Below are 17,032 nucleotides of genomic sequence, written 5' to 3'. Positions count from 1 at the left end.
CAGGTGTACTACAGGGGCTGCTGTTGAGAAATCGAGCCCAGGGCAGATTGCTCTTCTTGTGGTCAAGGGGCACCACATCTGCATTCCCAGAGGAAAGCTCTGTGCACTTGTGTATCCTCCAGAGCTGCAGAGGGGGAGAACCAACCCCGGTGGTGCTGGGGTCACCCCTACTGCTCACATTCTGGGGGTAGTACCCCCTTTCCTGATCTGCCACACATGCCTGTCTACCTCTGGGGCTTGCAACGGGAAAGAGAGAAAGGTAGGGAAGGGGAGACGCTGTACACCTGTGTCGACAACAGCGACACTGATCAGAAAAGATGTGTCCTCTCAAGATCCCTGTGACCACAATGGACTCAGATGTAATAGACTTTCCCACGCCGCAAAATAGTCCCTTACAGATGATAATGCTTAGTACTTGCTCAGTACAACCATGGCTACAACATTGAGATACTTGTACTATGGCAAGTAAATGAAGTTATCTGTCCCCCTGGGAATGCTCAGGGAGGTGAGGTGCAGGGAATGTAAATAGACCAGTTTACCTGGGGAGGGTCACCCCACTGGGTTGAGGCCATGACAGCCCAGGAACCCTGACTTCTGTTCCTGGCTCCTCTCACCCATCAGAACACCCCAAAGTTCAGAGTCAGCATGCCACAGCGCCAAAATTGGCCATATCAAAATACCTGCTCTATCATGGTTTATTTTTCTTGTTTTCCAAGTCAAGTCCCAATATTTACCTAATTGTATATATACAGAAATATTACATCACTATCATAAATGGAAAATCAGTATCACTTACATAATTTATTAACATAAATCATCCTATAAAAATAGTAAAAAGGCCTAAAATCATTTCACAGGTGTCTGGAGGGGACTCGTACCATGTTTTGGAAAATGCTACATCAGAACATGTTGCTTCTTTCTGCAGTTCATTGTTTCCTTCCTCTTCCCTTCTTTCTCTCATCTTCCTTCCTTCCCTGCCTCCCACATCTATTTCTCTTCCTCTCCCTCCCTCCAATTCCTTGATCAATGAACAACTGTCTGTTGAGTGCTTTCCTATGTGCATTGCGCAGTGTTTTCCTCTAGCATTGTGCTAGACGCTGCGTGAGTGTAACAGCCATCATTCTTGCCTTGTGGAGCCTGTGATCCAGCAGGAGAAGGTGGGGAATAAGTTAAAAAACACATCCATAGGTGGTCACAATTGGGCTACGAGCAGTGAAGGAAGCAAAGAGAATATGTTCACTCACTCATTTATTCCACACCTATTTATTGGGCACTTGGATGTGCCAGACACTATGCCAGGCGCTGGCAAAAGAAGACCCTGTAGCACCTGAGGCAGCTAGGATGCCCCCAGCAGAGCTGATCACTCACCCTGGGCCCTGGACACCAACCTGACACACCTTCCAGTGAGCACCCCGCCGGTACCCTAGATGGGCCGTTTCATTATGAATGATCAGAGCAGAGGTCTTCACCTAGGGATGACTTTGCCCTTTCCCCTCCCGGCCCCCCACACTTCCATCATCCCCCAGAGACATCTGGCAATGTCTGGAGATATTTTAGTTGTCTCAACTTGGAGGGGAGGGGTGCTGTTGGCATCTAGTGGGTGAAGCCAGAGATGCAACTAAACACCCTGCACTGTGCAGCTAAGAAGTATCCAGTCCAACTGTCATCAGCACAGAGGAAACGTCAACCTGCAGAGGTTGAGAAGAAGGAGGTTGTGCCTGTGTCAGCTGGTTGGTGAGGGCGAAATATCTGGGAAAAGACGAGACTCTGGCTCGGGGTCAGCTTCCTGAGACGCTAAAACCTGTGTGTTTATCCATGGCCCTGATACTTCCCCTCCCAGAAGTGGGAGGACAGGAAGAGCTGAGGAAGCAAGGAGAAGTCTTCTACTCCCTTGGCCTTGGAACACTTCACTTCCTCACATTGTCGCTTGATTCTAGGGCCAGGCCAGGTTTTCCATGACTCTGGCCACTGAGCCGTGTCTCTTGAGGGCTGCTGCCTACGTGCAGAACTCTCCAGAAGCCTTTGCACCATAGAGGTATGCAGTGCACCACCTGTGCAACAGTGAGCAGCGGTCCTGCTTCCTCCCTTTCCCAGCCCTGTGCCCCGAGGGCCAGCCTTCAACCCGCGGTTCTCTCATCTCAATGTACTGAGTGCATCCTGGGAGCCAGGCACTGAGCCATCCGGCCCAGCATCCGCTGGGAAGATAGGACTGATGCCTATATCACAGAGCTCACCATGGAGAAAAAAGTTTAGACAAATTATAATTTAAATAAATGAGAAGCATCTACCCAGCACCCCTCCACCCTCTTATCTCTGCCCAGGTAAGATTCTTTGGTTTCAGCAGTGCCAGGCAGGAGTCAGTAGGAAGTTCTTGCTACCCAGAAAACCCTCCCTTGCTGAAGCCTGAAATGCCATCATTATAGACTTATCCTATACTTTGTGCTCTTCAGGTCCTTTGTTTAACCTCTCAGTCTTCACCGCATGAGACATAACCTCAGCCTCTGACACACACACAGACACACACCACTACCTTTATTTTGGTTGGCTGTCAGGAATGTTTCCACCTACCAGCACTGAGTTTTTTTCAAGGTTATATTTTTATACATCTGCTCAATTAAATTCACATTTGCCATCAGGACTGACTCATTTAGTAGCAATAGTAATTTCACTTGGATGTGTGAGTTCACAAGACACCAGCCAAAAAGTACAAAACACACCAATGTGGTTTTTACAGACAAGCATTGAGAAGCAAAAGCCTTTCTTTTTCTTGTTTTTTATCTGTTAATCTATGTTGGGTTTTGTGCTAGCAATTACAAATTCAAATAAAAAATTTTTTTTTAGTAGGAGGGCCTACATTCAGGAAAAGGAAAAGGGAGGAAGTGCCTTTGAAAACTGACCTTAACATGAATATCTGGTCTTCTTTCCTTACCTCCAAAAGGGCTGTTGACCTCTTAGTATGAGGTTGTCAGACTTCAGTCTCCCTGATGAGAAGAGTTAAGAATCTGAGGGGAAATCAGAGGGTTAGAAAAAGTCTAAGTTCCTAATCTTGACTTGATACCTCGCTGGCTGTTTGACTTTGGCCAAGGTAATTAACTTCTCTGAGCCTCAACTACCTCACTTGTAAAGTAGGGATCGTGTTAGTCCCTCAGAAGGCTGCATTGCATGGAATGAGTCAGTCTATGCATATGACATGTGTGGAGCGGTGGCCGGTGGATAGTTAGTCCTACTTAAGGATGAAAGAGTACCCTGAGGGGCCAAGCTCCTGAAAGCACAGAAAGTGGGCTTGGGAGGTGACGCCAAAGATTCTGCCTTGGCTGAGCTCCACCTTCCCCTCAGTGCCTGTGCCTGCCAGGCCTCTGTTCCTGATTCTCTCTCTGTCTTCATCCCCCCAGTTCATGACCAAGAACCCCCACAAGCGCCTGGGCTGCGTGGCGGCGCAGAACGGTGAGGATGCCATCAAGCAACACCCATTCTTCAAGGAGATCGACTGGCTGCTCCTGGAGCAGAAGAAGATCAAGCCGCCTTTCAAACCTCGCATTGTAAGTAGGCCTGTAGCTTGTACACACTGAGGGTGGATCTGGCATCCGTGCACAGAGATGAGGGTCTGGGCACATTTCACAACCAAGATGACAAGGGCAGAAGGTCGCCAAGAGACACCCTAAAAGAATTTCGTTGACCCTGGGGGTTTACTGTCAAAGATACATAACCAATAGCTGTAACCAAGATGATGACTTACATGGGACACAGAGGAACCTTTTATACTTTAATCAAATTTTATTTATCTTGACCAAAATTGTGGGCAATACTGATTTTCTATGTGTGGTAGAGATACAAAGTTTCTTTATAAATAAACATTTTTTTAATGAGTCCATTTAAAGAAAAATATTAACTCAGTGATAGTCGCAGTCACTGTTTGGAGCTAGCACAGAGCCTGAGGCTGAGACTCAGAGGTGGACATTTGAAGAGGACTGTCCCCAGAGCGGCCCGTGGAGCCCAGCTCTGTGAGATGCCATTTCTTTAGACCTCGTCTCTGCCTTCTTTGACCCACTCTCCCTTCTGCCTTCTCTCCAGCCTCAGCACACACTTCTTCCAGGTCGTTTCGCCTGTTGTGACCATGCCAGTCAGAGGAAGGTGCAATCATTGAGTTTGAAGCTCAGAGGTTAGAAAGAGGAATAGGCCTGTCTAGTCCAAGCTTGACTCAGACAGCAGAGACCACGTTGTGGCAGTGACCTGCCTCTAGAAGGAAAAAGGGTCAGAGGTGCTTTCCTTAAAGTTAGAGAGTGGGTGCGTGTAAGCATGCGTGTGCATGTGCGTGTACACATATCCATGTGTGTGTGTGTAAGGGGAAACTCTTAGTTCTCTTGCATCCTAGCCTCATGAAGCAATCATTTAGATGAAACTTTGGGTAACCAGCTGGCTGGTGTCCTGGGAGTGAAAAGGGGCTGTGTAAGGAAGTTACAGGGCAGAGCCCTGACTCCTTCTCCATCACTTCCATTTATAAAAAAGACCCTCCTGTGCCTTGGGAATCATCAGAGAGGAAATCCACTATATTCCAGGAGGTTTTCTGGGGGGCATTGGTTGACAGTGCAGGGATCTTAGAAATATTTCACGTTGGGGGTAAGATTCAGCTGAAGGATGTGATCCAGGCCTCAGCCAGACAAGAGCATGCAGGTGGAAGGTCCCTGGACATAGTCCCATCACCATTCTTTGTTTGCTTCCTTCTCGAGTTTTTATGATTTTCTCTGGCTGACACACAGCTTGGAACAGGCTAAGTTCAGGTGTACCTTCTTTCTTTGTTAACATCACCCACAGCTCTGGGGCCTGCTGTTCTAAGCCTGTGATGTGAGCTTGGAACAGGGCTTATGGCACATGCCAACCTGCCTAAAGGCTGGCCCCACCCCATCCCTAGGGTCTCTGCAGGTGGTCTTTTAGGACAAGATGAACTGACAAGTTTCTCCAGACAAAATGAGGCGTTCAGGAGACCAGAGGCCAGGCAGAGGAGGAGAAACTTATTTTAGGTTTAATCTAAGTTGATCAAACCCAAAGAAAATTGGGAAGTAGACCTGAGTAAGGAATCTAGGCCCAACAAAGAGGAGCCCAGGATGAGCACAGGGCCCAGTCAAACAGTGCAGGTCTGCAGAATGACTTAAACTGCAGTCTAGAGGCCAGGTCAACAGAAGGACTTGATGCTAGGCTTGCAAAGGGGCAGGGCTGGAGGAGCAGCCCCTCCTGGGGGTGCAGGCTGGCAGCAACAAGCCCCAGGGGACCATCATCAGCAAGGGGTGTGAAAGGAACGGGGGTCTGGCTGGGGCAAAGGCAGGCAGGGAATCTTTGCAGAGAGCCCACGGGGAAGCACGGAATTCAGGAAGCTCTTTGTGGTAAAAGGCACAAGGAAGCTTTAAAGGATGAATTCATGAAGCAGAATCTTTCTCTGGAGTGGTCTGGTGGCCAACTCGCTCGGATCCAGTGGAGGCAATTGCTCTGAGATGGCCAAAGAAGCCCCAAGGAGTGCTGGTCTCCAGGAGCTCTTCCCAAAGCCCCAGCAGTTCCTGGGGCTTCCACCCTCCAGTCTGAACTCTGAGCACAGTGAAAGTGCACACCTGAGAGCAGGGACACTTGGAGCAGTCCCTGGCTTCCCCAGAGAGAGGTGAGGGCAGGAAGGACAGATGTGCAGTTTCTATGGCCCACAGGATGGGCAAGGATACAGACGGGTGGGGTGGGGGGGCATGAACCAGAAGGCTGAGCTGTAGCCTTCTGCTAGCTGTAGCCCTGGCCCTGGCAAGGGGTGTGGGTGCTGGGTGCTCCTGTGGACAGGGGGTGACGGCTCCCCAGGAATCAGCAGTAGAAGTCCATCCTGGGTCAGGGGTTCTTTCTATCCACATAGAATGCAAGAGCTCAGTGCTTCCTTTCCCTGGGCCTTTCGACAGCCCCAACCTGGACCAGAGGGCAGGACTCTGCTTGCTTCCTTCACTGAAGGGCTCAAGTAGGCTTCTGGGGGCCATCCAGGAGCTCCCACCAAGTTCACAACTGTTTAGCATTCCTAAAGACTGAGTCATCATTGCCTTGGAAATGATCCTCTGGGCACGTTCCTGCTCGCCCCTCACAGGCTTCCAGAGTCACTCTCAACACTGTTGGGGGTCAGGAGAGAGGGCATTTATTTGGTTGGTTTGAATTCAGTTTGAAGGAAGAAATTAGAACATCATCTGAAGGAAGGATAAAAAAGGAAACTTATATTATATGAGAGGTATTTCTGGTCACGTTTGGAGCTGAGTGATATTGATCCTTACTAAGTTCTCAGCTATAGGGCAGTCAAGATATATTCAAGTTATTTAGATCTCTGATCACAATTACATCCTTGTGACAAGAGATTTCTCTCCAGAGAAATATTAAAAACAGGAAAGAACAGTCTTCATCTAATTAGCATGTTGAAAAGGTGTCCCAAATCTGTACCTTGATTGAAAACTCTTCTCTGAAAAATGTTAATGGCATCATCCTGAGTCATCTGTGGGCTATGTGTAATAGAAACAAGTTTTAAGTTGAATTAAAGCCCACTGCGATGACGGATATACTGTATCTCATCTCTGAAAGCCCTAGTTGGACCAGTGTGGAAACTCACACAGGTGTTTATAAGCCATCACCCGCTCTAACCATCCCAGGATTCTCCCTGGGGGTGTGGAGGCCTGCCTGGCTCAGATGCCAGCAGTGAGCAGGGCTCTGTGTTCCAAAATCTGCGTCAGTATAAGCCACAGACAGCCACACATGAGAAGTCATTGGGGAGACCCTGGGAAGCTGAAGTGTGTCCCCATAGATGTCATCTTTTGCTCATGGGACAGGGAGTTCCAACACAAGACAAGCTCTCCTTGGGCTTCAGGTGTCACATAAATTAAGGACACACCAGATGCCTTCCAAGGAGAACCACGGAAGAATGGTTTTGACAGAGAGAGGAAGAAAAACTGGATTGACACTGGGAAGAAGTAGCCAAGGTGGCAGATCACAAGCAGCGAAGGACAGTGTGAGTTTCTTAGATCTTAGGAACAAACTCCAAGTCAAAGGGAAAAAGCCACTGTGAGAAGGGAGGGGGCAAGTCTGTGATCAAGCATCTCCAGCTATGCACCTTGGAGGTGGCCTAGCGAAGACACTGGGCACATTGTGTTCCAGAAGCAAGGAAAGCTATGTACGGACTCCCCACCTCATCAGGCTGAAGATCTCCAGGGTGTTCAGTCAAGGGCCTGGGGCTCCAGAGAGAACTCCAGGGCTCCTCTGTTCTGGGCTTGCTCTACTTGCTCCCTGCCCATGCCCTGCTGATGTCACACCAGGATGCCACCAGTCCCCAGGAGCCTGCTGAAGAGCTGCTTTCCACTGCTGTGCTGGCCCTACTGAATCTGAGCCCCCTGGGCAGTTGGCAGTGGCGAGGTGGGGCGGGGCAGGCATCCTGCCTGTCTGATTCAGGAAGGACTTGGTTTTGCCTGGTAGTGGGTGCTGGGGGAACAGACCTGGGGAGGTCCTGTCTTCCAGTCTAGGAGTTATGCAGTGACAAAGCGTGGCGGCCTGTGTTCCAGGGTTCCTAACCATCCCCACTGCCCCACACAGAGGCCCTACACACGGGTGGGCGCAGCAAACTGCACTCTGCCCATGCTGGCTCAGCTGGAGGCTGGGGTCCCCAGGTCACCCGCACAAGGGCTGAGGATATGGCAGGAGAGCAGCTTCCGGAACTGGTTTCCATCCCCTCCATAGGAAGCCTCGCCCCTCTAAAGATATCACCGAGGAGATTGTCCAGATTCGTAGCTGGAATTTGGCCTCTGGTCAGGTTCCATCACAGACTTCGATTGGCTGCTATTCCCTCCAGGCCTTTGCCTTCCTGAGATGTTTGCTGAGCTGAGATTTCTGCTCCCTGGCGCCTGAACCTCCCTGTCTAAACCCTGCCCTGACTCACCAGCTGTCAGTATTTCCTGGGTTTCCTCCCTTCAGGTTTTCACCCCTTTGCGCTAACCCCACCCTAGGACATTTTTCAGTGGCCTTTGCTTCTGCGTGGAGCCTTCCTTCTCCTCTTTCCTCCCAACTATCTTATCTTGTATATCCTCCCTCCTCCACTTTCCTTTTTATGCTCCTCCCGTCCACCCTTTCTCCACTCCCATACTCTACTGATGTTGTACAAGCGATGTGCCATTAACACCGAACTGGAGACTTGGTGCCATCATGCACTCAAATCAGTTTTTCTGATTAGAAAGCTTCTGGTTGGAAGCAGGCGGCTTGCTTCCAACCACGGGCATACAGCAGTGGGTGGGTGGGGGAATAGAAAAGCCAGCAAAGCTGGATCTGTGACCTTTGATGCTGGAAAAACTCTCCAATATGGAATTCACCATCTGTCTTACTGGGGATTTGGTTCCAAGACAGTGGCATCATTTGCTGCCACTAAAAGCAGCCTTTTAGCTTTTGTGTTCCTAGTGGGCTTGCCTTCCTTGGGGACCGTAGGGGCCAGAAGTGATGTGTTTGGTGTGATTGGAGGGCATCACCTGACCTTGTAGATCTTGGAGGTATTTTGCTCACTCCTAGCACTCCTCCTGCATACTCCCACCCTGCCCCCCAAAAGCAGGAGGCTCTGAGATTATAGCGCTGAAATGGGGGGGAAGCCAGTGGAGGAGGGAAAGGTCTGCCTTCCCAACATCCCACCTGTCCTCAGTGAAAGCCAAAAACAATGAGGGAAATGCCAGCCAAGTAAACTTCTCTTTGTGTACATGTTCTCTCTTTTCAAGTTTGCTTCAGTGTGAATGTCCCTCTTTAAGGTAAGGCCTCCAGAATGGGGAGTCTCTCCAGGTAGGTGAGCCCTCAGGCCTGGTGACACGGAGGCCCCTTTCAACCTCATGATCTGTTCCATCCAGCCATCCACACTGCATGGCGGGACCCTCAAGGGAGGCCCTTCCTGCATGCTCCTGCATGACCAGGCTGTGCTGAGAGAAAACTGGGAAGTGGGCCTGAGACCCTCACACCCTCACCAACTCAGCGGCCAGAGGAGGAGCCCTGCTGAACAGACAACCCTTTCACTAAAGCCAGCCCACCAGCTGAAGACCTCCTGAAAGCGTGAATCTTGAAGACAGAGCCCTAGAGACCGTGAGAGGCTGTCCTCATCTTCCACATGGCAGGCAGGAGGGGGGCCCAGTCAGTCCCCACAGACATATGAGGACAGCCCACTGGCCTATGTCCATGCCAGAGTGACAACCCTAGCCTCCAAGAAGCTGCAGAGTTCCTCCAAGAGCCAGGATGCTGGCCAGGGCGGAGGGCATGGAAAAAGTCCAGGATCCTGTTTTTGGTAGTTGGCCCAGGTGGTGGCATGGTGCAGTGGACAGGGCACTGGCTGTCACCCCAGAGGGACTTGGCGGGAATAAAATTGCTCTCATAGGATAGCCATATGAACCTAGGAATTCACCTCTAGCCTTCTTGAACCCTGACCTCCTTATCTGTATAATGGGCTTGAGAATACCCGCTCACAGAATTACTACAGGATTAGCTTACAAACCTCAGATGCTTTGCGTACTACAGATTCTCGATAAATTTTAGTTCCTGTCTCTCTCCATTCACTACCCCCAACCCAGCCTGTTATAGCCTTTCTTCCTCTTATCCCAAGATTCCAAGAATCAAGAGTTCAGGATTGCAAGAGGTAGTGTGATATTAATATTTGAAGGCTGAGATGTGGAATCAGATACAACCAGGTTCCGATTGGGGCTGTCAGATCTTGAGAAAGTCATCTCATTTCTCTGAACTTCTGCTGATCCGTGAAACAGGGATGATAAAATCTGCCATACTGGATTGCTGTCAGGAGGGAAAAACCTGGTGATGTGAAGTGGTTAGGACAGTCCTTGATATGCAGGGGGTGCTGGGGCTGGTGCTGATGCTGATGGTGGTGGAGACAGTGGGGCGTCTAAGCTGAGGGAGGCAATTCTGGACCAGATTTCTGATCTACACTGGTGGCGGAGCCAGGCATTCAGATGAAGGGTAACACCTTGTGTGCAGGGGCGCAGCCATCCATCGCAAGCAGAAAGGCATCTAAAGACTGGCAGAGAACACAGTTTAGACTCTGCCGGAGAGCCTCCTGAGGCTTAATGCTGGTGTAGCCACTGGTCTGAGCTGGGGGAGTTCTTAGAAGGAGGAGCCACCCTGGACACCGGTATTCAAGCCCTTTGCCCCTTGGAATATCCCAAGGTTCCCCACCTTTTATTCAGTGGATTTGCCCATGACCTCTACTGTTCCTGCCGTCAGCCAGCCTTTACTGTGCCTTTGCTGAGCACGGCTGTATAACTTTCAGTGTCCCAGCCCTGAAATGGTAGCAGTCACAGCTTCCCAAGTATTTCTAAGCTAAACAGCCTCACTGGGGTGTCTTTGACTCTGCACAGTAAATTTCTCTCAGAGAATTCTGATTGCAGGATCATCCCTGTGTCCAGGGACTGGAGGGCCCATGTATGTATCACTCTGGTCCTTCCAGCCCCCCACCCCAGGGGAAGGCATTTCCATAAGCTCTAAAGTTTTTATTTATGACTTGATAGCTGTTATATGGGGATTCATCTTCGTAGATTCACCAAATTAGTGCACATTGAATTTAATCTCCTTCCACCCCATGAGCACTTAAGATAACACATACGCATCTCATCTGGGAGCATGGGACCTAGTAGGCTGTTCCTGACTGAAGTGGGGAAGGGCAGGAGCGTCAGGGAAGGTTCTCGAGAGTTGCTGGATCTTGGCAGAGAAAGCCAGGAAGGGTTAGGAAGAGAGAGCTACCTAGGAGAAGGCATGACAGGGAAAAGAGAAGGGCAGGATTCAGAGTGGCTCTTCTAGCCAGTGTTTCGTGGGTGTGTGCTTTGTGTCCTGTGGGATGCCCTGGGTGCGGGGAATGTAAACATAGAAGAAAAGAACCCCCTAGGAACATGGAACACTTTCATGTCACCGTGTGACGTAAGGAGCCGAGATGGCAGGAGGAGATACTGAACACGGAATCCCTGAGGGCTACAAAAAGTGAAAACAGTGAAAGAGAAGTCGCTCAGTCATGTCCGACTCTTTGAGACCCCATGGACTGCAGCCTACCACGCTCCTCCGTCCATGGGATTTTCCAGGCAAGAGTACTGGAGTGGGTTGCCATTGCCTTCTTCAGAGGATCTTCCCAATCCAGGGATCGAACCCAGGTCTCCTGCATTGTAGGCAGATGCTTTACCATTTGAGCCACCACAACAGGATAAAATCCAGGATTTAATTTTGGGATCAGAGTCTTGAGGTTTAGAAGACAGCCTCCTCCCCAATCAGGCCTGTGTGGGTCACAGGAGCCACTTCCCACCCACCATCTTGTAGATGGTCCCATCTGGGGTGGCACGTAGGTGGATGAACAGTACCCACCTGCCCATCTCTGCAGACAAGGCTTCAGGTCGTCCTGCAGCCAGGGGTGGAGGCACAGTGGTCAAAGCCTGGGTAACATGCGTCTAAGTAACAGCAGAACATTAAGCTTTTCTCATGGATGGGCTCTGTCTTCCAGCCCTCAAGCTGACATTTGCTAAAACATTATCCTAGGGTTCTGGGGCCTAGCAAACACACATTGGGTTTGTAAAGGTTTCTTAAGTTTGCACATCAGCCTCAGTCTCTTTAAAGTGAGAAGGCCTGGATCACCGACCTGCATCTTTCCAAGCCTGAGTGTTATTTGGGCTCCTCCTTTCTGGGACCTACTCCACCCCTAAAGAAGTTTCCCTGGAGCACAGAGCTTGGGTGTCAGTGGAGTATTTCAGGTGGGTGAGCCCAGCTAGGCATGGAGGAGGGGCCAAAATAATGGGGACAGTGAGATATGATCATTGCCTGGAGCAAGGAGATGGACAGATAAGCCTGGAGTGGGGATTGTCAGCTGAGGTGACCTGGAAAATAAACCAGATCTTGACTGGGCACTTCAGCCACTCCTTCCTCCTCCCCATAAGTAGCTGGCACCTCACTATTGCTGGAAACAACAGGATTGGTGGTCCTCCTAGAGAGACATTACAGATTCAGGCTACAGGTACCCAGGTGCCTGGGATGTGGGTATTCCACCAGATGACTCAAAATACCATCACCCCCAAAGCAGGGGATTCCAGAACTTAGCCCCCGCTGTGTATCACAGGCAGTGAGCTAAACAGAAGTTACTGGACAGGGCTGGGTCCAGGTCCCCACTGTGAGAGTCTGTGAAACCCTGCACAAGACACTGAGTCTCTCTGCTCCTTTCCTTAAAGTGAGGGACTTGCATGGTCCCTACAATTTCTCCCAGCCCCAGCTACTCCATGTAAACATGCTCTATGCAGGCAGGGATGTGTGTGGTTTTTAAATTTTATTATAACCGCATTTACAGAGCCTAAAAGTCACCTGTTTAAACTATCCATTTGATGTGTTTTAACAAATGGATGCACCCATGTAACCACTTGTACATGAATGTATGAACATCTCTGTGTCCGAGCAGTTCCCAGATGCCTTCGCCACCAACAGCCCTCGATCTGCTTTCTGTCTCTGGAGAGGAGACTTCTCTTTGTCCTTGAGTCTCACGTACATGGAGTCATGTTGTATGTACTCTCTTATGTCTGGCTTCTTTCACCCAGCATCAAGTGTGTGAGATTCATATGTTTAACTTTTCATTATGGAAAATTCCAGGCATGCACAAAAGTAGCAAGAAAAGTAGAATCCCCGTGTGCCCATCACCCTACAGAGACGATTAGCAAGCTCTGGGTCAGGTGTTAGGGGAGGAATGTGCTTCCGTTTCTTTCACAGCTGTGTTCTTAGCAAAAACTCCTGGCACAGAGTAGGGATTCAGTATGCCTGTGTGGGATGAATGAATGAAGCTCTAGAAGTGTTTTTTCTGGAGAATGTTTCTCTCCCAGTTCCATCTCTAAATTCTCGTCTCACTTTTTATGGCCTAAGATCTGTTCCAGTGTGCACCTAGGAATTTGGGGTGATAAGATCCTGCATTAGGAAACCTGAAATTTTTGAATGGTAAGAGAAGGTGGGTGACCTCATCTTGACTTGAGAGGCATCTATTAGAGTGTTTACAGTTGCCATTTTAAAGCCAGTAGGCAGAGCCCTAATACCTTCTCTTCCCCCTGGGCCAAGAGAACTTGATCTCCATCCAGGACATCTTCATAAATATGGGGAGAAAAGATGGGTCATTGGAAGATCAGGGTTTTTGCCAGGACCTACTGGAAAGTTTCTTCGTGTACCAAAAAGCATCCCTAGAGTAGCTAAACTCAACAGCTGTCAATGATGACACTGCTTTGAAAAGTAAATGATGAATGAAAAAGGGCTCCACAGTTAGAGGCAGAGCGGGGCTGGCTTTGCCACTGTGTCTGCCCACTTGCAGTGGGAGCAGCCACGGGTCCTGCTGCTGCACGCCCTGCCGCATGGGGCCAGCTCACTGCAGAGCCTGGCCCGGGGGCTCAGGCTCAGGGCAGGCCATGGCAGGTAGCATGCTGTCTCCTCCTCAGAGTTTTTATTCCTGGGTATCGACCTTGTATTTCCTACATGTTTTCAGTTCCAGACACCCTGCTGGGTGCCCCTTTACGCGACTTCTGGATCTTCCCCTCAGTGGGTTGTAAAATCAATTTAGAAGGTTAAGGCAGAAAACATTTTTAATGAAGACTAGGATCGGGTTGACTAGGGTAGGGTACAGTAGAAAAGAACTAAATAGCAAGACTAGAACACAGACTGAATCACGCAGAGTGAAGGTAACGTGTACAAGCTGCGTCTTTACTTGGGGGTGGTGGAGTGAGGTGATGTTCACTAGGTTACACAGAAAATGTATTTCTATTCTTGGTCATAATGAAGAATTTCAAAGGACTGTGCTCCTCTTCACCCTTCATGTCGAAGAAATGACCCCAAAGGGTCTAGTGGGGATGGCAGCCTCATGCACTATGAGCGACTCAGAGCGGAAGGCAATTTTTGCTTATTGGTTGGTTGGTTGGTTGGTTTTTAATGCAGCAACAACACTATTGGTGAGAGCCAGTGACTGCCCACCGGGCTGGGCTCAGAGCCTCAGCCTCTTGCACAGGTGACCACAGTGGTGCCTCTCAGTGGGAGGCAGGACAACACACTCCAGGCACACAGCCTGGAGTCAGAACAGGCTAAACCTAATCCTGGCTCCCCCACCTTGCACACCTTGGGCAAGCTGTGTGCTGGTCTCCAGTGGCCGTTGCGGCAGCACTGTCTCCCCGTAGGGTAGGTGTGAGGTCAAACAAATCAGACAGGTAAGCTTTGTAATACAGCCTAGAGAAGGCTCTGTTGCTGTGCTTTATTATGTTGTCCACATGGAGGGACTCGGCCATGCCAAGCTCTGTGCTGGTGCTGGAAATGCATGACAGACACCCAAGCCAAATGTCCAGCCTGTGGAGGAGACAGTTAACAAATAAGTCATTTCTTAGCCCTGGTTACAAAGAGGGCTGGGAAAGAGGGGCACAGGGGAGGTGTCAGGTATGTGAGGGGGACCAGCCTGGGTTGGACACAATTCCTTGGAAGGGACATTTCTTTCCCACATTAGCAGCTCATAGATCCTTCCTGTTAGCAGCAGAATGGAGGCCTCCTGGGCTCAGGGATGATTTCAAGCCCCTTTGCAGTATTTGAGAGGGAAACAGACACTCCTGTCCTCTCATGTCTGGTCTTGGAGAGGGGCAGGCTCCCCAGTGTGAGAAGAGCTCTCCCTCTGGGCCATCACCTGGGCACTCAGCAGGGTCCACTGCTTGTGAGCCGGGTACCACTAGTGACGGATGGTGTAGGTGTCCCACCATGCCCCGAGACCCTGCCTGCCTCGCCAGGGAGCCAAGATTCTTGGGGCACTTGGAGACACCTCTAGGCCACTGAAAACTCCAATCTGAATCTCGTCAAGGGCCAGTGAGCTCTGTACAGACAATGCAGACATGAGCAGTGTATAACCACATGAGCCAAAATGAATCCTGGCTGAAATGTATGCTCTGTATTTTCACTACCAACTTTTAAAGGCAAGTAGTCACAGCCAACAGTGTGCCCACATGTGGACCTGGGCAAACCTGTGAGGTTGGAAGGCTGTGAGGGTTTCAGGAGGCAGGTGTCAGCACCGCCCCCAGAATTGCCCAGGAATGTCTCCTTCCCTAAAAGAAATAGAGAAATACTGTGACTGTGGTTCCACCTGGTCTTGCAACAGCCTTGGATACATAGTCTGTGTCGGGACTTTTCCCAGCTGTTTTCATAGGGAGCCTTCACGTGGAGCTCCAAGAGGCCAAAGGCAACACCCTATGTTGGAACCTCCGTGGTGCAAGGGCCTAGAGCAAGTGGAGACATTTCCAGTCCTGAAACTGCTTCTCAGGGTTTTCTTCTCTCTGTGGTTCCTCAGAGAGTTATTCCACAGAGAATTTGAGGCCTTGTATGAGGGGAAGCTTTTCAATCTGTGGTTCTTAACTTAGCAGTGAAGTCAGCACCCCTTCCAGAACCTGCTACAATGAACTCCTCCAGGAAAACCCAAATATGCCCATCTACACAACATGCATTACTGTATTTTAGGAGGTTCATGGAAGCCCTGAGGTCCCTTCTCTAGCACAGCAGTCAGCAAACTCTGGCCCACTGGCCAGATCCAACCACTGACTCTTTCTGCACAACCCTCAGACTATGAATGGGCTTTACATTTTTCTTCAGCGGTTGAGGAAGAATGCTGGGTGACACTTGGCCATTATAAGAAGTTCAAATGTCTGTGTCCATAAATAAAGTGTTCCTGGGACGCAGCCACGCCTGGTCACTACTGACACCTCGTCTAGGGCCACTTCTGAGACACACAGCAGAGGCGGGTGGGTGTGACAGAGGCCCCACGGCCCACACAGCCTAAAATAGTCACTAACTGGCCCCTTACAGAAAATCTGCCACTCATGCCCTGGGAGCGGGAACCCAGGTCAAGAAGTCTTGCTTGAAATACCTTACTTTAAATGATTGAGCCATGGAATTTATAGGTAGAAGCAGCTTTGAAAGTCACCTCAACAAACTCCCCACTTGATCAAGGACCACGTTCCCTGCTTCTGTGGGAGCAAGGGGTACAGGGAGTTGTGTCTTGGGGGCCCCTTTCAAGCTTCTGTAGGTTTCCAAACTGGCCCCTGACTTCCAAATAATCTTCAAGTAGTTGTCCCATAATTTTGTTTTAAAAGCACCGTAGCAAGTGTTCCAAGTTTGGTAACAACTTCTTTATAACGGGGATAACTGCCCTTCCCTGTAAAGGAGAGCACAGAGGACTGAGTCTATTGTTGTTCAGTTGCCAAGTCATGTCCACGCTTTGTGACCTCGTGGACTGCAGCACGCGAGGCTTCCCTCTCCTTCACTATCTCCCGGAGTTTGCTCAAATTCGTGTCCATTGTGTTAGTGATGCTATCTAGCCCTCTCATCCTCTGCCACCTTCTTCTCCTTTTTAACTTCAGTCTTTCCTAGCATCAGGGTCTTTTCCAGTGAGTCAACTCTTCACATAAGATGGCCAAAGTATTCGAACTTCAGCATTAGTCTATAGACTGAGTCTATACACCCCTATAAACCCCCAGTTTATAGACAAATTGTAGTTGGCTAAACTCCTTTGATCACTGAGGTATTAGCTAGGTGTGAGGGAGGAAGTTAGTGGTAGCTGATAGGAGTTTCCCATGCAACTCTTCAAATAGAATTTGTAAAAAATGTGGATTTATTTTTTTATAGTCTGGCAAACAATAATGAGAGGGGGAAATGGTTGAATTCCATCGTGCAGTGGGTTTGATAGAATTCAACTGTAGTTGGTTGTTCAGAGTGCCTGATGGTCTGAGAGACTTCGTCCATTAAAAAAATAATAATACATTTATATATTTAAAATCGATACTCAGCAAGGACCTACTGTGTAACACAGGGAACTCTGCTCAATGTTAGGTGGCAGCCTGGATGGGAGAGGAGTTTGGGGGGAGATTGGATACATGTATAAGTATGGCTGAGTTGCTCTGCTGCTCACCTGAAACTATCACAACATTATTACTCGACTATACTCCAATATAAAATAAAAAATTTAAATAAATAAAAA

General features: G+C 49.4%; 1 protein-coding gene across 1 annotated transcript in view; it reads left to right on the top strand.

Moving 5' to 3' along the window:
* Positions 1–17,032, top strand: part of PRKCE (protein kinase C epsilon) — a 547,581-nt gene that overhangs the window by 515,584 nt on the left and 14,965 nt on the right. The window contains exon 15 of the mRNA XM_070379638.1: positions 3,393–3,539. Coding sequence (XP_070235739.1) covers positions 3,393–3,539 — 147 coding nt within the window. The remainder of the gene's footprint in view (positions 1–3,392; positions 3,540–17,032) is intronic.

Source organism: Bos mutus, chromosome 11 (assembly GCF_027580195.1).
Source record: "Bos mutus isolate GX-2022 chromosome 11, NWIPB_WYAK_1.1, whole genome shotgun sequence".
NCBI classification, from domain to species: domain Eukaryota; kingdom Metazoa; phylum Chordata; class Mammalia; order Artiodactyla; family Bovidae; genus Bos; species Bos mutus.
The sequence above is the reverse complement of the archived record's forward strand: the minus strand, read 5'-3'. Positions and strand labels throughout refer to the sequence as shown.